This window comes from Vipera berus (assembly GCF_964194415.1).
Source record: "Vipera berus genome assembly, chromosome: 7".
Classification (NCBI taxonomy): Eukaryota; Metazoa; Chordata; class Lepidosauria; order Squamata; family Viperidae; genus Vipera; species Vipera berus.
Window position 1 is genome coordinate 29,849,426 of NC_138209.1, and position 21,798 is coordinate 29,871,223.

Below are 21,798 nucleotides of genomic sequence, written 5' to 3' on the forward strand. Positions count from 1 at the left end.
CAGCTGAGTAGATGGCAGCAATACAGAGAAAGGAAGCAATATGCAGAAGGGCTATGCATATTAAAGGCCACTCAACTTGTATTACAGGAAGGAATTCATTACAAAGGAGCAGTGTAGATTAGATATACAGGGAGAAACTTCCTAATATGAGCAACGGTAACAATACTGCTGCCAAAGTGTGGTAGTTCTCTCAAGCTGCTAAATCTGTACAGAAAAAAAAATCAGACTAAAGAATCTACTAAAGGCAATTCAGAAAGTAGCAATATTAGTGTTGTGAGATTTAAAGTGTTCCTGATATCTCTGTGGATCCTTTTCCACATATTTGTATCATTAGGTTTGGTTTTAAATTAGCCTCAATTACTGTCCTGAAACTTATCCACTAGTATTTCAAGTATATTACACATAGCCCCACTAGGATTGTATGAATGAGGACCAGCACACATATATCATATATAAACTGATCATATTCATGTTTTCTGTTCTTAAGCCTGTCATGATCTATGTGACCTCTTGAATTCTTGCAGAAGATGGAGACCCTAATGTCAAATAAAATATGTGCCTTCACGCTGTCAGAAATAATTCTGCGTACAGAGTTTGATATGGCAAACATCTGTATGAAGCATACAGTATGTGCAACTCCATGGATTGAGATCACCGTGATGCATGCTTCATCAATTTATATGTACAAGATGTCATGACCAAGATGCTTTTGGTCTGGTTCAGTTGTACAGTAATGTGGCAATTGCAATTTTTTTAATGTTGCACTGGTAAAGATTTCAACCATCTTTAACATCCAGTAATTTAGTGATGCTGTAGAAATAAAATTTGTGAAGGACTCATATACAAGTCAGTTCAATTCCATATATAATGCGTCTTTATATATAGCTAGGATTCTCTGCAGATTAAATAGAAACTGAAACTGCAATTCCTCATTTTTGCACTAGCATACAGTAATTACCACTCTCCTATAAATGTGTCTAAATATGCTGGCCTAGTCTATATTCACATTTATTTTAATTATTTGCTGCCTATCTTGTATCAAAACCACTCTGAGTGGCTTACAGCATTAAAACATTAAAATACCAAAAGATAAATATTTTTAATATTGTAAATTGTTATCTGTTTAGGTAGGCTAATTCAGGGACAGAAAAGAACAGTGACTGTGATGGTGAGCGATGCCTTCTATCAACTGAAGCAAATTTATCACTTTCACTGTTTCTTGAATAGTACTGACCAAACACTGTGATCCATACGATGGTTACCTCACATGGGAAGCCTCTGAAAGGAACTTGGAAGCTGTAGTAGATACAGAATGCAGTGGTCAGGCTTTTGATAGGTATTCCTTATTGAAGCCAGTGACACCAAGGGCTAAAAGCTGTTCACCAAATCAAATTCAGTGTGATTATTGTAACACAGAAATCCCCTCACAATTCAGGACTTGTCTATCTATCCTACATTATAAACAAGGAGCTCCACTCATCAACTTGGTGGAGCCTTGGTGGAGCAGTGGGCTAATGCCTCAAGTAACATCAGCTGCCTGCAATTAGTGCAGGCTCAAGGTTGACTCAGCCTTCCATCCTTCCGAGGTAGGTAAAATGAGGACCCAGATTGTTGGGGGCAATTAAGCTGACCTTGTAATAATGCCGCTTAAGGGGTGTGTGAAAGCCCTAATAAGCAGGCATATACATAGGATGAATGCTACTGCTAAGCTTGTAAGCCGCCCTGAGTCTTCAGAGAAGGGCGGGATATAAATGGAATTAAAATAAAAAAAAATAACTAAGGCCTATGGGGTGATGGTCAGGAAGGAGGCCCAACAGAAATCAGCTGGGTCCAAGATCTAATCTGTGGGAGCTGCAATGCTATCAAATTCTCTCTCTGGTTAATGGCCTTTGCATTTCTGCAGACTTCCATGGCAATTTGAAAGCTTATTTTTATAACCTGGCATTTCCTTTCTCTGGGCCGCTTTATAACCGGCAACAATGGTCGTTTTAATATTGTGGTATAAGTTTTTATTGTTAATTATTGTTGCAAATCAAGGCAGGCATTGCTGGAAATGTACAGGTACAAATTTGATAATAAAGAAGTTCATGGTTCAGACTTTTTTTTTAAAAATGCTGTACATTTATCATTTATTTCTTATCAGGTCATATACAGAAAATCAGGATTTCTCTTTAAAAGCCCTGAGCAGTAGGTCTGCAGCTAGCCCAGGAGATAGGATCCCATCAACAACCTTGTCTTCCAGGAGAGGAATTTGATCCTTCACTTCTGAGTGATGCCGGAAATGGTCCAGCATGCTTTCTTGGATTACATTCCACATCCACACTTTTTGCTGCCTCCTGCGTTTGGCAAGCAACTCACCACTTGTAAGCACGAGCTCTTGGAATTCTGTCATCTTATCCCATACATCCGAAATGCCTTCTCCGGTTTTGGCAGAGATGCGCATTACCTATGAGATTGAGAAGATAACCCTACTTACCAAGCAATGTCATCACCTTTGGAGATGACGTGGAGAGAATTTTCCTGATCCAAATTAATGCTATGAAGGGGCAATTGTTTATTAAAAATTTCACTTAGCCACAGAGTGCAATACTAACCAAACAACAATTCATACTAAATATCAGGGCTGTACAAAACATTTAGAATTAAATTATGGAACTGAAAACTTTGTCCTGAGTCTGGAATTCAGTCCATTATTTTAAATTTAAAGTGGGTTGTTTTCAGCAGTTTGGAAGTGTTTAAGGAAGCCATTTCAGAACACTAACAAAGGGGAATGTTTGTAGCTCAGGATTAACATAGGGAGTCCTCAGTGCTCTCTGAGCTTGCTTGTTTTCTTGCAGACGTTTCATTACCCAAACTAGGTAACAGCATCAGTGCTAGTCATATCATCAGTGCTAGTCAAAATAGGACACACTGAATTAGAAATGGTTCGGCTTCAAAAAAAATTGGCACCTTTAAAAACATATCTAAAATATGTAATGTTAATAGAATAACTGATACATCTTCTGGTACCTGTACATAGTTTATCCATTTATAAAAGGTAAAGGTAAAGGTTCCCCCACACGTGTGCTAGTCGTTTCCAACTCAAGGGGCCGGTGCTCATCTCTGTTTCAAAGCCGAAGAGCCAGCGCTTGTCCAGGGACGTCTCCGTGGTCATGTGGCCGGCATGACTAGACGCCAAAGGCGCACGGAACGCTGTTACCTTCCCACCGTAGTGGTCCCTATTTTTCTACTTGCATTTTTATGTGCTTTCGAACTGCTAGGTTGGCAGAAGCTGGGACGAGTAACAGGCGCTCACTCTGTTACGCGGCACTCGGGATTCGACCCGCCAAACTGCCAACCTTCCGATCGACAAGCTCAGCGTCCTAACCCACTGAGCCACCGCGTCCCTTTATATCCAGGTTTAATTCAAGATGTTGATTTTTCAAGGTAAGCCCCACTTGGGTTATACAATTACTGTCTTATAACTGCAATTTTATATACTCATCCTCTTTTGGCTTTAGCCCACCATATAGGTGGAATATTATGTATGTTTGCTGCCTTGTTACTTATAAACATACTTGTTCGAGCAAGCCGGCCTGGCCTGAGGGGGGATTGGTAGGTTTTTTTTACTATTTTTATTGGGGTTTTTTTTACCATGTATTAACTGTATTTTTAATCGGGCATGTATTTAATTATCTTTTATTTTTTGTAAATTTCTGTGTTTTATCCTTCGGGAGAAGGGCGGTATAGAAATATTAATAAATTAAATTAAATTAAATTAAAGTAACAAAGGTTAGATGAAAATCTAATAAATACATATGTCTGAGATTCATTTTAATAAGTATATCTAGAACTACAATATAAATTAATAAAATCCTTGAAATTCAGTTTGTTTGTTCCCATGCCTTATTTAATCTGACTTTTTAGAAACTGACATGTTGTTCCTTTATTTGGTCTGTTATTGCTCCTGATTTTAAGTTTGCCTATTTTATAGTTTTACATGTATACATTTTATAGTTTTGCATAGTCTTAAGAGTTTAATATAAAAGCTAACATTACAGACAGTTAAAACATTTTGGAAAAAAAGACATTATTGCAATTAGATATACTAAAATATACACACCAAGAGTTTAAATAATTTTTTATATTAAGAGAAAGTTGCTGTTAGAAGTATACAGATAAATGACATTCTCAGGATAAAAACTGTTATATGCAGATGTGTATGTCCCAACTTAACACTTCTCTCAAGCATAAAATAGTTAAAATAATTAATTTCCCATGGGACAAATAACATTTGGGTTATTTTAGTTTTATTATGAACTTCCTTGGGAGAGATAGACAGTATACAAATTGTCACATTTGAAAAGTATATCAAAGGACAAATATAAATACTTGTAATTATTTATATATTATTTATATATTTTCTAAATTATTTTAATGTACTAACCTTTGGTCTCCAAATTTTTGAGCGCTTATGAAGCAATTTTAAAGCACTAACGTATTCTGCTTGAATCCTCCGTGCTGGCACAATGAGGTCTCCATCTGCTTTGGTTATAACAACAAGATCTGCCATCTCAATGATACCTCGTTTGATACCCTGAAAAATAAAAATGAGACTTAGTAACCAGAAAATACTTTATTTATTTATTTATTTATTTATTTATTTATTTATTTAATTGGTTTTATATACCGCCCTATTCCCGAAGGACTCAGGGCGGTTTACAGGGCAAAGTTAAAAAACAATATAAGTTAAAATAGAGTTAAAATAAAATTAAATAACAATTAATAGCCCCCAAAGTTAAAAATCTAAAACCCCTCAGTCCAGGCCAGATAAATCAAATAACCAGGTTTTTAGGTCCCAGCAAAATGAACGAAGGTCGGGGGCAGTCCCGAGATCCACAGGCAGATCATTCCATAGGGCAGGCGCACCCACAGAGAACGCCCTTCCCCTGGGGATCACCCGCCGGCACTCACTGACTGGCGGCACCCTAAGGAGGCCCTCCCTATGGGAGCGCACAGGACGATGGGAAATTGATGCTGGCAGCAGGTGCTCCCTAAGATAATCCGGACCCATGCCATTTAGGGCTTTATAGGTCATCACCAGCACCAGGAACTCTTCATTTTTATATAGAGTTTTAAAAGAAATTAATTTCTTTTTAATTAGTTTAATTAATGTCTTACCTCTTGGAAGGGAAATGCAAATTGTGAAATGGTTTATCAAATACAAAAAAAACATATTGCATATTCTCATTTACAAGATTTCAAAAGAAAAACTAATGTTACCCTTTGAAAACTGTATCAGAACTGAATATAGATAAAGCTTGTTCTGCACTTAAATAACTCAGATGCATTTCTAAAAATCAGAATTAGTGCTGCTAATCCTCACATGGTATATTTATTTCAAATATTTTAGATTATCTATTTAAGCAGGTGTCAGAACAATATATTAATAAAAATATGAAGTACAGAAAACTGTTCAGAACTGTTTAATATGCTAAACACTATTTAAAAGCATACTACTGTACTCTTTTTTATTTTTGATCTTATTCTTGTTTTTTTCTTTCTTTCCAATTACCTATTCTGTATTTTATTATTACACTGTGAGCCACCTAGGGTCGCCTGGAATCAAGCAATATTTGAGTAATTCAAGTTAAATTATGTAAAACCAAGAATTAAACATATATAAAAGGACCATTTCTTATTAAAGGCATTGTTTTCAGGGCACATAGAATTAAAAACCGAGCAAAATTATTATCATTATAAATAATGAACAATTGCCCACTTAAAAGTTCTACTACTCCTGAGGAAAGCACAATGGTGAAAATGACAAAATTCCTCATTTAAAACTAGCAAGACTTGGTAAAACTGACCGCTATATTTTGCTTATCATTTCTGGTAAACCAGCTTGGTCTGAGCCATTACCAAATAGCTCTTACAGGTTAGACCAGGATTTCTCAACCTTGGCACTTTAAAATGTGTGGACTTCAACTCTCAGAATTTCCCAGCCAGCATGGGATTCTGAGAGTTGAAGTCCGCATGACTTAAAGTTGCTAAGGCTGAGAAAACCTGGGGGTTGTTCAACTTAAGATTTTCATCAGATGCAACGTCAGTACCTGTAACTCATCACCTCCTGCTGGTGGCAGCAGCAATACAAACATATCCACCATATCAGCAACTGCAAACTCTGACTGACCCACTCCTGAGAACGGAAAAACCGAAGTGTTAAGGTTTAACATTTAAATTGCAAATATAGAGACCTTCTCCCTGAAGAGACTGAAAAAGTATCCCGAGGGCTGATGAAAAACTATTGGTACTTTGTGCCTGCTTCTAATAGCATATTACTATGGAGTTGCTGATTTAAATTGCACAAGAAACCTGGACACCTTCCTTGTTCAACCACTTCAGCACAGATCGATAGTATTTTTGGCCACACTTGTATTTTTGCAATTTCTGAGGGCTGCAGGCATATTGGTCAAGGGCCTATGTTTTTATTCTGTAGTTATTACATTGAAAAATGAGATAAACCAGGGCTTTTTTTCTCATAGAACGCTCAGAATGGAGTTCCGGAACCTTTTTTGGATGGAACCTTGTAGGGTAGGCAAGGCAGGTTGTATAACATGTGTGAGTTCCGGCACCTTTTTGTTTTACAAAAAAAGGAAATGAGATAAACTAACCTTACTAATAATTATGCCATGTACATTAGTCTCCCTCCCTCTCCCCAAGGCAGCCAATATGCTGTGGTGGTTACGGTATTGGACAAGAAGAGGGGAGATCCAGATTCAAGTCCTTCTTAAGGCAAAGAAGGCAGCTGGTGACCCTGGGCCAGTCACTCTCTATAAGCTCAAATCAGCCCTAGACTGTTACAAGCCAGTTGAAACACACCCACACAAACGTGTCAGAATGTCATGATAGTTTTGCTATGTGAACTATGTTGGGACATATGGCACATACAGTGGGGAAAAAGGTAGAACTTCAACAAGAACATTTTATGGGGTTTTTTTAAAAAAATTTTTTTTTAAAAAAATCTATTTTATTTGCTGATTTTTATGGTGTAATTTGGAGGACTACAGTGGCCACAGAAATGGTTGAAGGAATACATACTATCTATAGGTTACTCACCTTGAGTTACAGAGCATGATAGCTAAAACTGACAAGGAATTTCACTTACCTACTGTTTCGACAAGAACAATATCATAACCTCCTCCTTCACACAGCAAAATGGCTTCATTTGTAGTCCGCGTTACGCCACCCAATGTTCCTCTGGTTGGAGATGGTCTGATATAAGCATTCAGATCTCTTGACAACTCAGGCATTCGTGTTTTATCACCCAAGAGTGAGCCTTAAGGATTACACAAAGACCAGCCATTCAAATAAAATAGGTTTTTGCCCAAAACTACAGAGGCTTATTATTCCAAAACAACTAAGCTATAATATGGCTATCTGTGAAGGGAGAAAATAATAAAACATACACTGTGCTGCAACCTCCACCTCTTTTGTACTTTGATCATGATGTTACACACTAGTACAAAAGGGTAGAGCTTGTCTTTTGATGTCACAATACACATTTTCTTTTCTTTTCTTTTCTTTTCTTTTCTTTTCGCAGCTTGTTGTGTAAATCCCTTGCAGATAAAAGTTCTTGGACAAGATGTATTTAAGATGTTTTCACCAATACAGAAAAAATATCTACTAAATTTTAAGTATTTTTCCACTACCTTATCCTAATTAATATACTTGAATGAACTTTATCAGAAAAGCATGTAATGTCAGAAGAGAACTTAATGCAATTCCTTTTATGTTTATTAATAATAGTAGCCAATACAATACGGTTGAAGAATCTTGTATCTATCTTCAGCAAAGACACTTCAACTGAGCTTTTAAAATATAATTATTTCAATAAAAATAATGGAACTATCTGATTTTGTTAAAAATTACTCCATTAAATACATACTGCCTTTTACAAATTCTATATTCATTATAAAAAGAATGAAAGACAAATAGTGCTTTTGCCAACATACTCACCACCGGTAGTACTAGAGGAAGGATCTACTGCCAGGACAGACACTTTGTGTCTTCTTTCAGTCAGCATTTTCCCAAAACATTCAATGAATGTTGATTTTCCAGCACCAGGAGGGCCAGATAATCCTAAATGGCAGCAACACATCAATATCTATTTGAATTCACATTGGGTTAGAAAAACAATGAGCAGACATACGTTTCAGGTAGGCAGGCAACATATTTGCTACCAATAATAATAATAATAAACCTTTATTGTCAAAGTACAACATGTGTACATTGAGATTAGCTGAGCCTCCCCCCATGCTCTCTCCCCCCAACACACAGTGACAACAAACCCTCCATCCCACCACACCAAGTGAACCAACTACACCACACACCGGCCTCCCAAGTCAATTCTGCATAAGATTATGTCCCATTTAAAAGCCTAACAGCCCACGGATAAAAGCTATTTTTCAGCCTGTTGTTACGGCTGGCTATATTCCTATATCTTCTACCGGATGGTAGGAGAGTAAAGAGATACCGTCCAGGGTGTGAGTCATCCCTGAGAATCTTCCTCACTCTTCCAAGGCAACGAGCCCTGGCGATGTCATCCAGTGGTGTCAGGGAACAGCCCACAATGTCTTGTGCTGTGCTCACTACCCTCTGTAATACTTTCCTGTCCGCGGCTGTCAGACCAGCATACCAAACCACAATACCATACGAGAGGACGCTCTCTATAGTAGACCGGTAAAAGAGGGTCATTAGCTGTTGTTCTACCCTGTTCTTCTGCAAGACCCTAAGAAAGTGAAGTCTCTGTTGGGCCTTTCTAGCCACCTGAGTTGTGTTAACTTTCCAGGTCAGATCTTCACAGAGGTAGACTCCCAGAAATTTAAAGGAGGAAACTCTCTCTACACAGTCCTCCCCGATGTAAAGTGGGGCAGGTTCCTCCTTTTTTCTCCGGAAGTCTAACACCATCTCTTTCGTCTTGCCAATGTTTAGGTGCAAGTTGTTGTTACTACACCATATGGATAGTTTTTGTACCTCCGCCCTATATGCTGTCTCATCCCCACCTGTAATAAGACGCACCACAGTTGTATCATCTGCAAACTTGATTATCGCAGTGGATGGGTCAGATGATACACAATCATAAGTGTATAAAGAGTACAGGTAGGGGCTAAGCACACAGCCCTGTGGCGTGCCGGTGCAAAGCTTCAGGGGGGTGGACAAAGCAGACCCGACCCTCACTGTTTGTAACCGATCCCTAAGAAAGTCTTGAATCCAATCGCAGATGGCAGGGGAGAATTTCAAGTCAGTCAGCTTCTCGATGAGAATGCTCGGCAAAAAACATTTTAAGCAAAACGCTTTTTCCAAAATTACACATCTATTTATAATTTGTCGATTTATGTATATCTGGCATCCTTTGTGTAGCCTACGATTTTTTTTTTCAATCGCCCCCAACTCTACACTGAATGGGGATTAAAGGGTCATAAAAAGGGAGTTATTATTATTGTCAAGGGTTGCAAGGTAGGGCTGAAGGCAATAAAGCCACCAGAGGAAGAACGGGCTGGCCCTTCATTCTTCCTTTCACTGTTTTGGATTTTTCATTACTGGATACTCAACTTAGTTTTCTTCATACCTTAAAAATAAAGAGTAACATCTCTCCGTTGTCGCTTGGTAATTTGCTGCCAGGTTTTAATGTGGAAGGGCACCAGAGATGGCAAAGCAGGAGCTATGAGCTAATCCATCCCACAAATAAAAACTGAATTCACAGATTGAAGTCAAGGAGTCATATTTTCAAAATAAATCTGATGTGATTTTTCCCCCCTCTATCTAGAAACGTATTATGTAGTATATTTTATAGAAATGATAACAAAGTTTTCTGGAATTAAAGGAAACCAGTCAGCAGTTAGCTAAGCAGTCCCACACAGACTTCCTTTCAGAGAAAGAAGACAGTTCAGAGGGAGCAATTTTAGAAGCATTTGAAAGCATGTCTTGAGATGACATTCTACCTAGCTACTAGAGGCAATGTCTGAGGGGCAAACTTCACAACTTCAGCAGTTCACTAGTATCAAACTTACATCATATGATCATCAACTTTGTAAACTTGTTATCATAGCAATAGGCAAATAAGGATACTTTGAATCAGAATAGTAATAACTGCACAAACAAGAAAAAACTGACCCACTCTAAAGGCTAGCGGCTTTCCTTTATTTAACTGTTCTTGTTCGCGGTGGTGGGATAATACCTTCTGAAGAAGAACTTGGGCAACTTCCTTTTTCCTCTTATGTGTTGACTCTATGAGAGTAATGGCTTCTGCCAGGCAGGCCCTGTGTCCTTGGATCAGCCCAGTGTACAGCTTGTTTATAAGTCTTTGCTCCTTGTCAGAGAGCCCAGGTGTTTGCTGTTCTGCTGCTGCTGCTGGACACCCCAGCCCAGATTTCAACTCCTTTGAAAACATCCTCCTCCATGAACAAAAGGACTGTGGTGAATTAATTCGCTGGCCATATGGAAAAGTAAATCCATTGCTAGATTTCCAGCACAAATTTTTCCAGAAAGGCTTCCTAACATTCTTAAGAAGCTGGTAGAGAGGAAACCGCAGCAACGTTGATGTTTTATTCATCTTGTTTCAAGCCAGGAAAGCCTGTTTTAAAGAGCCTAGTAACAAAAGAAAAAGATATTTTTTTCCCCTTAATTCTACCACCAGCACAACTTTGTGAAGTAGTCAGTTGATTAATCTGAATTTTCATGATTAAGAGTAAACTTTAGCCTCAGTCTCTGCAGTTCTACTTCAACCAGAAGGCAAGCACTGGAAGTCTCTTTGTAGCATAGGTCTCCACTAACTGCTTTTATACTCTTCATCAAACCACAATCCTTGGATTTGAAATCCTTAAAATCAGCCTGAGGATTTTCCAAACAATATGGATTTCTAAAATGTTAATATTTAAGTTGAAATTTTGTTTAAAACAGGGCTTTAGAAAGAAGAAAATTAATACAATTGTATATTTGTCTAGGGAGATTCTCAGTCATCCAGGTCATGGTTGTTCCAAAGGTGCTTTTTCAAAAGACAACTTGACTTTCTTATTTATTTTCAAGGAAAAACCAAGTTCCATTGCCTTTTGAGAGAGCACCTTTGGGACAATTCTATATTATTACCTACATATAAAATGATTAATATCTTCTGTTAAAAATATTGTATGTCACTATACCTGTTCATTTGAATCTTATATTGAAAAATTAGCTACCTCACCAGTCCTATTTTCAGTACTTTGTCACTAGGGTTCAGTGTGATTATGCTCCACATGCATATTCTTATGAATGGTCTACACTCTGATGCTTTCCAGATACACAGGCTTTAAACTGCAAGATTCACAGCCATCAATACTGCTTGACCATGCTGTCTAGGAAATCAGAGACATGGTTGCAGTCATACATCTAGAACACAGCTGTCAAACTCGCAGCGTCACGTGACGTGTCGCGATGTATCGCGACTCTTCTTGCATTGCTGGCAATGGGGCGGGCGCGGCTTCAGTATGATGAAACTAGCCCACAGGCCAGCAGTTTGACACCCCTGATCTAGAAGAACTCAGAAACAGAAATGTAAAAACCAAATAATGTTTAGATACTGTTTTTTGATAATTAAATTTCTATAATGAATCAAGATTACACTGCATATAAAGGCACAGTAAGCCCAAAGCATTCTCTATCAGAAAATATTGTAGTCTAAAATACTTATTTAGAAGATATTCACTGAAACAATGGAACATATATTTGAACACATGTTATGATGAATATTGAAAAGGTAATATGTAAATATGTAAGTAAATATTTATCAAGTAACCAAGCATGTAACAATGTTATGTTACAGAATACATTAAGGGTGTAAAATTTAATAACTAAACTTCAGACATAAAATTAATTACTTGAAACTTAGCTACATAGCCCTAGACCTAAATACACATATTTTTTTTAAAAAAATTACAACTGAATATGCAGTTCTAGAAAGAGACTAAAATTTATATACTGGCATACATTTCTTTTCTAACCTGGATGTCAATACTGCAATTCTAACGAGTTGGGAAAAAAGTAGGATTTGAGCATTCCTTTAAAGAGCATAAGGAAAACACTGCAGAATGAATGAATCCTAAAATCTTTTTAATTGATATTTTAATTTAAATAAATGCTACAGTTCATCATCACTCACCACAGCTTAATTCTATTTTGGAGATAAATATTTGGGAGATTTCTACATACGTAGACTATGTCAGACAACTGTGCGAACCCACAAGTAGCTGCATTCACATATCATAGTAAACCACAAAGGAGCAAACGCATTGTAACTTAACACTAGATATGAGAACCCATTCCAAAATCAACCTGACGAGGAATGCTGCATTAAAGTCCAAGTGGCGTTCCCCTAATACTGTACATTTGACCTACGCCAAATTTATTTCCTTCTCAAGCATAAGAAAACGAAGGTCTGTTCTCCCTTACTCACACGGAACAAGGATCGCTACTGCCCGACACTCCAACCAAAGCACCTGAATCTTAGGCAGTCTCTTTACGGACACAAGCATACACTACATAAGACACAACCTCGTCTCGAATGTCACATCCACGCAAAGTTCACCCCACTTCCACCTGCTAGCAATCCATTAGGCTGCGCCTGCGTGACTGCCTGGGAGATGGAGGGCGGCGCAGCATTTACGCAAGCGCAAGCAAACTCTTCACTCTCATTGGCCTTTGCGACGGGCTATGAGGAAGTCTTAGAGGACAGTTCTTTTGTTTGCGGACAACACTTCCCGGGCCAAGAATGCGTGTTTGGGTGTCTTATTTTTACTCTTTAACCACTCCTTAGAACGAGAGTAATTCACGACCAGGGAAATTTCCGGTTCCCAATAATTGAGTGTGTATCGGTGGGTGAGCGATGGGAAGATTAAAAGAACCTAACTGGCAGATCTTTTTCGCTTGGGGAAACTTGCAGTAATGTCTGGACCCGATTATTCCGAGATTAAGCAGTTTGGCCATATTTAGCATTTATCTGAGAAACTATCCGAGAACAGTATAGTATAATGCAGGGGTAGGCAACCTCGGCTCTTTTATGACTCATGGACTTCTGGGAGTTGAAGTCCATGAGTCATAAAAGAGCCGAGGTTGCCTACCCCTGGTATAATCAGACTGGAAAGTCAGTTTTTAAAATAAAAAAATCCCCAACGTATTGAAAAGTGAGAAACAGCCTTTTGGAAGGCCTTAGCAAAGCCTCTTTGCTTCATTTCCCAAAATTGTACGGACGTCCCCCTAAAATCACCAGAAGCGAAGCTCTATTCCAATCAGACTTGAATTCTTTGCATGCGGATACGCAGCGTTTGCTCGCTCCTGAAGAAATCTTGGTTTAGGATTGCTCCATCCTTACTCTTCCCCCTTTGCAGCCGGCTGGAAGGGGGAGGGGGCAGTTTTTGCGACTAGACTAGATAAGAGCAATGGAGAAGACGAGTTAAACGGAAATACGTACAGAGACATATGTGGTATACACATTTTATTCTCTCACCTTTCATTTCTTCCAAATCTTCAGTTTCCATCTCTATCTAGCACTTGATCTGTACTATGCAGCAGGGACCTCAAACATGATTTTTCAAAAGGCGACTGGACTGGATTTTTTTTCTCCTAAGGAAGACGTTTCACTTCTCATCCAAGAAGCTTCATCGGCTCATATGTAACAGAGAATTTTATTTATTTATTTATTTATTTTAATTCCATTTATATCCCGCCCTTCTCCGAAGACTCAGGGCGGCTCACAAGCTTAGCAGTAGCCTTCATTCTATGTATATGCCTGCTTATTAGGGCTTTCACACACACCCCAAGCGGCATTATTACAAAGTCAGCTTAATTGCCCCCAACAATCTGGGTCCTCATTTTACCTACCTCGAAAGGATGGAAGGCTGAGTCAACCTCAGTCAATTTCGAGCATGCAATTTGAGTTTCTGCTTTGCAGTTTCTCTCCCAACGGCAGATATTAATGTATTTGCCTGGTACGTGAGCCATAGCCGATTCAAAAATTGTTAACTAAATAAATTTGAGGGTTCTTTGGTGCTTTTGGTTGTTTTCTTGCAGATGTGTTTTTAACCAAACTAGGTAACATCGGTGCTAGTAAGGAGTGGGGTTTGCTCTTACTAGCACTGATGATGTTTCCTAGTTTGGGTAATGAAACATCTACAAGAAAGCAACCAATAGCTCAGAGCACCTAGGACTGAGCTACAAACATTGTCCTTTATTCATTCATTTGCCTGGATTTTCAAGGAACCAAAGATCATATTTTAGTCTACTACCTTATTGTGTTAGCCTGAATTAAACTCCAAAGTCAAACATTGCTGTAAACAAGGTGTTCCTAAGCTTTTTGCAAACAGAACTCCCCTTAATATATACACACACAAAAAAAAATCAGTGCACAAATGAACAATGAAAACAATCCTATAAAATTTTGGCAAAGTGGATTCATTGTAACCAAGTACCTAAAAAGTTCTTCACACTCCCCTGGAAATCAGTCTTCACTTACCTCAGTTTGGAGAACCCTGTAAACCAGGGTTGGGGAACTATGACTCTTTTGTGACTTGTGGATTTCAACTCCCAGAATTCCTGAGCCAGCCATGCTGGCTTTAAACAATGGTTTTGTTTTAATGTTTTCAATAATCCAGTCTTCCTCTTCCCAAATTTCAGCTCAAGTAACTTTATCCATATGCTTAGAACAGCCTTCCTGATCTAGAAATCCATCACCTTGATCAAAGATTATGTCCGACTATGACATTTGCCTATTTGAGAAGTGTACCAGAAAGTTAGTATGCTAAAGAAGACTTACCTTCACATGACTGATTGTAATTATTCCAACTTAATTCTTCTACATTTTGTTGAAGACAGGGCAGAAACCTACATCCCACATTTATAGGACCTTTTCCTTTTGTTATCATGTCTTAATACTTGCTCATGTTCATTTATGAAACGTGCTATAAGGCATGATTTGGAAGCTAGAATGTCTAAGCCAAAATCATGTTATATACTTAAATTTGGTTTGCATATTATGAGAACATGGCCACTGAGGTTTGTCAGTAGTGGACTAATGGATTAATGTGTTGACACAGCCAACATGTTAATCTAAATCACATGGAATTTGTTGATTTTTTTTTCAAAATAAGCATGTTTGCAGTTTTACATCATTCCTTCTGTGTCCATACTTACATTAACATTCCTAAATTTAGTCAACATAATCCACTTAATATTTTGCCTCTTACAACCAAAATTTGTAGTTATTCAATTTTATCCTGCAAATGGAAACGATTTAGGGTGCAATCCATCATGCTTGTACATAGAACAAATAATTTTTAAAAAAATAACAGAGGGTTTTGAGTTTTAATTAAATATCCTGCATTATTTGTGGAGAGAAAAAAAAAGAAAGAGGAAAGAAAGAAAGAGAAAGAAAGAAAGAAAGAAAGAAAGAAAGAAAGAAAGAAGAAAGAGAAAGAGAAAAAGAGAATGAAAGAAAGAGGAAAAAAGAAAGGAAAGAAAAGAAAGCAAGCTGGGAGGATATATACATAGTTGCACTGTTTTGGTCTAAAAGTAGTATTCATTCTTGCCACTTGATGCTGCTTAAAAGCAATTGACATTTTCACCAATAGAAGAGATAATTTTGTACAATGAAAAGGCAGAACGTAGCCATTAACTATTGTAGTAAGTACAGTAATGTTAAATGAAAATTGTAAATAGCAGAACTGCTTCTTTTATCCCAAAGGAACAGTGATTACTGTGTTTTTTCATGTGAATTGGCTGGATTTCTTATGTTTATTTCATTATGCTTTTACTATTAAACCTCCTTATGTCATTTTAACAGCTCTTTCATAATACTGCAATTTTGCATGTATAACTACATTTAAGATTCTTCAGAGTTGTAGATTTTATATTTTAAAAAATGAAAACTCAACCATTTTATTATTTCAGCAGCTTTTATAAATTTAAATGCAAACTACACTCATAACATGATAGAACCAATGAATGAGAATTTCTCATTCTATTTAAAGATTTTAATTAGATGAAGATATTATGCAAAAACACTGCTTGTCTAGCAAACCATATCTTGATAGGGCTTTATAAATTTAACAGAATCCTAAAAACACATTTACAACTACTGTGCAACTTGTATTGTCTCCATCCTGCCCAGCAGATTGGAAAAATAAGCATAAGCAGGCGGAAAGTATACTGCTGGCATAGATAATATTATGATAAATTTATTCCTTGTAACTAGGCATGTAACTCATGGTAATAATTTTTTGGCTAATTTTCAAGGGAATACAGGTAGTCCTCCACTTACAACCACACAACTGAGCCCAACATTTATGTTGCTAAGTGAGAAATTTGTTAAGTGAGTTTTGCCCTATTTTACAACTTTTCTTACCACATTTGTTAAATGAATCACTGCAGTTAAATTAGTAATACCGTTTTTATTGAATCTGGCTTTCCAATTGACTTTGCTTGTCAGAAGGTCACAAAATGGGATCACATGACCTTGGTACTCTGTAGCCGTCATAAATATGAACCAGTTGTCAAGCATCCGAGTGTAAATCACATGACCATGTGGATGCTGCAATGGTCATAAGTGTTAAAAATGGTCATGTCACTTTTTTCAGTGCCATTGTAACTTCAAACTTCATTAAATAAACTTTTGTAAGTCAAGGATAACCTGTATATCATCCAGGGGTAGGCAACCTTGGCTGTTTTATGACTCGTGGACTTCAAATCCCTGAATTCCTGAGCCAGCATAGCTGGCTCAGGAATTATGGGAGTTGAAGTCCACGAGTCATAAAAGGGCCAAGGTTGCCTACCCCTGAAGTCTAAGAACCATTTCATAGGCATGAACATTTAATCTTAAACTGACAATCACAAATGTGTTTGGAGCCAATGGGTGGTAGAATGTGAACAAAGGGATTAAAAATAGAAGACTTGTAAGCAGCAGTTACAGACACTTAAAGAGCTTAACATATGAAGAATAGGCAATGACAGTTCATAAACACAAGAACTGATAATAAGATTGTGCTAATGTGTTAGGCAAATTAACATCTGTAATGGGATAGGAAGGCCTTATCTCTATTCAAGCCAAAAGAACAAATACAAATTGTAATTAAACTATACCTGGCTAACAGCTCTTTTTGAAATTCTTGTATAAAGAATGGAAACTTTTAACAATCTTTAAAGTGTGAGTAAAATATGCTTTTTAGTCTAAGGACACCAGGCCCTTGAATCTTCAAGTAAAGTATTGAAATGTACCTGACCAGCGTCTAGAAAAATCATTTGGAAATAATATTGTGTCCATGACTCTGAAAATATTGTAGTATCCTTCAAAATGGAACTTTAAAATGCTTGTGTAGATATGCTTTTCTTCATCACAGCTGTTGACTGATCTTGTCCAGAATTGGATTCTAAGGCTTGATAAGCATTTGGACAGGAGTCTCTGAGGTAATACGATAGACTAAATTGGAAAGGATTTTTTTAAAGCTACTAAAGCAATAGCAAGAGACTTTAAGAGAATTGTTGGAAGTCACCAGAATTTGAGTTTGACTCAAAGTAAATCTGAACTTTTTAATGCTTCTCTTTATAGCAGGGTGTCAAACTCACAACATCACGTGATGTGTAGTGACACTGCGACTTTTTTTCCCCATTGCCAGCAATGGGGTGGGCACAGTTTCGCTATGATGTATCCAGCCCAAGGGTCAGCAGTTTGACACCCGTGCTTTACAGTTTTGAATCTAGCTACAAAAGCTTTGTCTCCGATTACTATGAATGATTTCCACATTATGCAAAAATGAGTTTGTACAACATATTACCACCAAAACCAGCTTATAAATCAAATAACCAGATGTAGATATTTAGCCAGAATCATACTTAACATGTTGTATAAACTAAGCATTCCTTATTTTTTTAGGGCAGTGAACATCAGACCATACTAAGCTCATATGTCGTTACCTGTGATACTCTGATAACTATGATGATATAACTTGTAACATAAGCTTGGGCAAAACTGTAAATGACTATTTTCCATTAAGTTCACAATATAAAATTGGGCAAATTATTTAAATGTTAAGGATTCACAAAGGGAACTTTGAGTATCCATTCTTGCATGGTGATAATTTTGAACTCCTGAACAAACATTAACAACTCTTCATGTACCCACATTCATTTATCTCAAAACTGATAGGCTTTTTCATCTTGATTATAAACAAAGTTGCAGAAGAGATTGTTTTAATCAAAGTAAGCAATGTTTATTTGAACTTCAATAAGGATGAACCCCCCTAAGTTTTGGAATTTTTTTAAAAAATACTGAAAACCTACTACAGCTTGAATGAATATAAAAACATTAGCAGAAAGAAAACAATTAAAATAGTAAAAAAAATAACCTTTTAGTTTGAAACACTTGAATAGGTTAAGTCCTCCCAACATAAGCTAATATCTGCTAAGTTGGTAAAACACAAATGTTTTACAAAATGAAAAAATTGCTTCTGTTATGTGAACTGCATAAAAACGCTCAATTTTTTAACGACTGTACAGTTTTGTTTTGAAATCTACAGACCGTGCAGTACACAACAAAAGCATTGACCCACCCTTTCTCTATGAAGCTGCAGATGGCAGAAATATTGGTTAATATTAAGATGAAGCCACTATTAAAAGTGAAATGCACACAAAAAGACTTGGTCTTGTTTTAACAAGCTATGTTTACAGTATAATTCTACCTGTCCTTCTCAGCTTCACTTCCCACCCACTTCCCGCATCTATCTAATTTCTTGTCCATCTCTAAATTCCAATTATACTGTACATACATTTAGGAGAGAGCATATGTAAAAATTCTTGCAGCAATATGGTCAATACAGTTTCAGAAGATTACACAGAAGCCTTTTTCCCCCAAGATAGCTACTATTACCGAGACTTTCAAATACCAATGCAAACTTTCTTTTGAGTATAACTGTCAATGTTGGGTATTCATTTCAGGACAAAGTACAATGAATGAGTCACATATGGTGATGTTAGTGTGTTAAGTAAAACCGCTTGAAAACAGTATTCAATTGACATTAGTTTGGCCATCCCTAGCTTTTACAATCCCCTGCCTAAAGATTGGGAAGATTGTGAAAACTGGATTTTTAAAAATAACTTAGTAACTTAACACGACCTTTCTTCCTGATCTAACAATTGGTCACAGATATCAAGTATAATAAAGGCTGCTGCCAGTTTTGTACATATGTCTGACTCATACATCCTTCAAGTACATGCAAGGCTCACTAGATTCTGAAATTCAGAATTCTTTTAAGACACAGAAGAGATTGGGTTATGAGGAGAGCCCATCTGTGTAAGAACTTTATCCAGCCATTGAAGAGGACCATGCAAATGAATTTCAATCCAACATGGTGTGCTTGTGACATCTTGCCGGTGATATTCAGCTCCCCAACCCTAGGAAATAGAAAAGATTTAATGTTAGCAGATGTATCCTGATATACATACTAGCACCTTGGTCATATTAGCATCTTGATAATACAAAGGCAATTTTTATTTGTTTAGCATATGGTATCTACAGAGGTCATACAATCATTGATACACAATGCTAATAAAACACATTATACATTCAAACACAAATATAAGTTTAAATAAAGCATCAGCATATATATATAGTATGTAGACAATACAATATATGAGATAAAATATTAAGGAAAAACCATAATAAAATAATCAAAATATAGTGCCATAGAGTTGCAATAGGATAGCTGTTATTACACAAAGGCAGTAGGTAATACTAATAATTAGGCATTATCTTTCTTTTTTAATGAATTAAGATGTATTCCCATATTATGCTCTTTGCGTGTTTATCAGTAGTGGATTTAAAGCATGGCTTGACAGAAAGAAAGCCATTTTCCAATTACCGTATATACTTGAGTATAAGCCGACTCGAGTATAAGCCGAGACCCCTAATTTTACCCCAAAAAACTGGAAAAAGTTATTGACTCAAGTATAAGCCGAGGCTGGGAAATGCAGCAGCTGGAGGCTGGATCCCCCAAAACTCTGCTGAGATGAGAGAACGGGGTGGCAAGCCGCCGAGAGAATGGGGCGGTGGAGTGCTCCACCGAGAGAATGGGGTGGCTTGCTGTTCTCTCAGTGCAGCACGGCAGAGGCTGGATCTCGCGAAAGAAGTCTCTGCCGAGAGAATGGGCGGCAAGCCTCCACCACCCCATTCTCTCAGCGGAGCGCTCCACCGCCCCATTCTCTCGGCAGCTTGCCACCCCGTTCTCTCATCTCAGCAGAGACGTCTTTCGGGAGATCCAGCCTCTGCCGTGCTGCACCGAGAAAACAGCAAGCCGCCCCATTCTCTCAGCGGAGCACTCCACCGCCCCATTCTCTCGGCGGCTTGCCACCCCGTTCTCTCATCTCGGTGGAGACTTCTTTCGGGGGATCCAGCCTCTGTCGCCCCCTTTTCTCAGCTGGGCTCTGCCGAGACGAGAGAATGGGGCAGCAAGCCGCTGAGAGAATGGGGCAGTGGAGCGCTCCGCCGAGAGAATGGGGTGGCTTGCTGTTGGCGCGGTGCGGCGTGGCAGAGGCTGGATCCCCCGAAAGAAGTCTCCGCCGAAAGAATGGGCAGCAAGCCTCCACTGCCCCATACTTGGCGGAGCGCTCCACCACCTCATTCTCTCGTCTCAGCGGAGACTTCTTTCGGGGGATCCAGCCTCTGTCACCCCCTTCTCTCAGCTTCCTGGCAGCACATCCCGCAGGGGAGGTCTGCTAGGGAGGTGGCAGTCCGGCGTTGTTTCCCCCCTCGTGCGTGTGTGTGTGTGTGTGTGTCAGACCCACAGGAATGGCTAGTAAAGGTGGCGGCAGTCCGGCATTTGCGTTTCTCTGTGTGTCAAGCCCCGTGGGCCCGACACATAGGAGGAGGGGGGGACGCCGCTTCCTTACCAGCCATTCCCGTGGGTCTGACACACGCACGCATGCATGAGGGGGGGAAACGCTGGACTGCCGCCGCCTCTTCTCTCCGCTGCCTGGCCTGAACAGAGGAGCCAAAGGGAGCAGCTCTGCAAGCCCCGCCGCCCCCTTCTCTCAGCAGCCTGGCCCGAACGAAGGGATGCCCCTTCGTTCGGAACAGGCAGTGGAGAGAAGGGGCGGCAGAGGCTTGCAGAGCTGGTAAAGGGGGCGGCAGTCCAGCGTTGTTTCTCCCCCTCGTGCGTGCGTGTGTGTGTCAGACCCACGGGAATGGCTGGTAGGGAAGCGGCATTCCGGCATTCCCCCCCTTCCTGTGTGTCAGGCCCACGGGGCTCGACACACAAAAAAATGCAAATGCCGGACTCCCCCCTCGTGCGTGCGTGTGTGTGTCAGACCCACGGGAATGGCTGGTAGAGGTGGCGGCAGTCCGGCGTTTGCATTTTTTTGTGTGTCGAGCCCCGTGGGCCCGACACACAGGAAGGGGGGGAATGCCGGAATGCCGCTTCCCTACCAGCCATTCCCGTGGGTCTGACACACACACGCACGCACGAGGGGGAGAAACAACGCTGGACTGCCGCCGCCTCTACCAGCTCTGCAAGCCTCTGCCGCCCCTTCTCTCCGCTGCCTGTTCCGAACGAAGGGGCGTCCCTTCGTTCGGGCCAGGCTGCTGAGAGAAGGGAGCGGCAGAGCCTTGCAGAGCTGCTCCCTTCGGCTCCTCTGTTCAGGCCAGGCAGCGGAGAGAAGGGGCAGCAAAGGCTTGCAGAGCTGGCAGGCAGTCCAGCGTTTCCCCCCCTCATGCATGCGTGCGTGTGTCAGACCCACGGGAAT

The 21,798-nt window shown here is 39.2% G+C and overlaps 2 protein-coding genes across 7 annotated transcripts in view; both read right to left on the bottom strand.

The window, feature by feature from the left end:
- Positions 1-966: 966 nt before the first annotated feature.
- MMAA (metabolism of cobalamin associated A) lies at positions 967-12,656 on the bottom strand. Of its 4 annotated transcripts, XM_081332663.1 has the most exons (8): positions 12,470-12,626; positions 10,156-10,629; positions 7,999-8,121; positions 7,148-7,318; positions 6,093-6,178; positions 4,427-4,576; positions 2,359-2,446; positions 967-1,296 (listed from the first exon to the last, which is right to left on the bottom strand). In XM_081332663.1, the coding sequence occupies exons 2-8, from the start codon at positions 10,592-10,594 to the stop codon at positions 1,259-1,261; spliced, it is 1,095 nt and encodes a 364-aa protein (XP_081188789.1). In that variant the 5' UTR covers positions 10,595-10,629; positions 12,470-12,626; the 3' UTR covers positions 967-1,258. The 4 variants fall into 4 exon arrangements, with proteins under 4 accessions (XP_081188789.1, XP_081188787.1, XP_081188788.1 ...); XM_081332661.1 differs by lacking the exon at positions 967-1,296 and having other exon boundaries at positions 2,001-2,446; positions 12,556-12,656; XM_081332662.1 differs by lacking the exon at positions 967-1,296 and having other exon boundaries at positions 2,001-2,446; positions 7,999-8,146; positions 10,220-10,629.
- A 5,597-nt stretch (positions 12,657-18,253) lies between these two features.
- Positions 18,254-21,798, bottom strand: part of SMAD1 (SMAD family member 1) — a 42,623-nt gene continuing 39,078 nt past the window's right edge. For all 3 annotated transcript variants that reach the window (XM_081332659.1, XM_081332657.1, XM_081332658.1), the window contains exon 7: positions 18,254-19,452. In XM_081332659.1, the coding sequence (XP_081188785.1) occupies positions 19,309-19,452 (144 nt within the window). In that variant the 3' untranslated portion in view covers positions 18,254-19,308. The remainder of the gene's footprint in view (positions 19,453-21,798) is intronic.

Coding starts and splice junctions, on each gene's coding strand:
- MMAA (XM_081332661.1), bottom strand. CDS start 10,594: ATGAATAAAACATCAACGTTGCTGCGGTTTCCTCTCTACCAGCTTCTT. Junction 8,122..10,155: donor GCCGCTAGCCTTTAGAGTGG/GTCAGTTTTTTC, acceptor GCTGCCATTTAG/GATTATCTGGCCCTCCTGGT. Junction 4,577..6,092: donor CAGGAGGTGATGAGTTACAG/GTACTGACGTTG, acceptor TTTATTTTTCAG/GGTATCAAACGAGGTATCAT.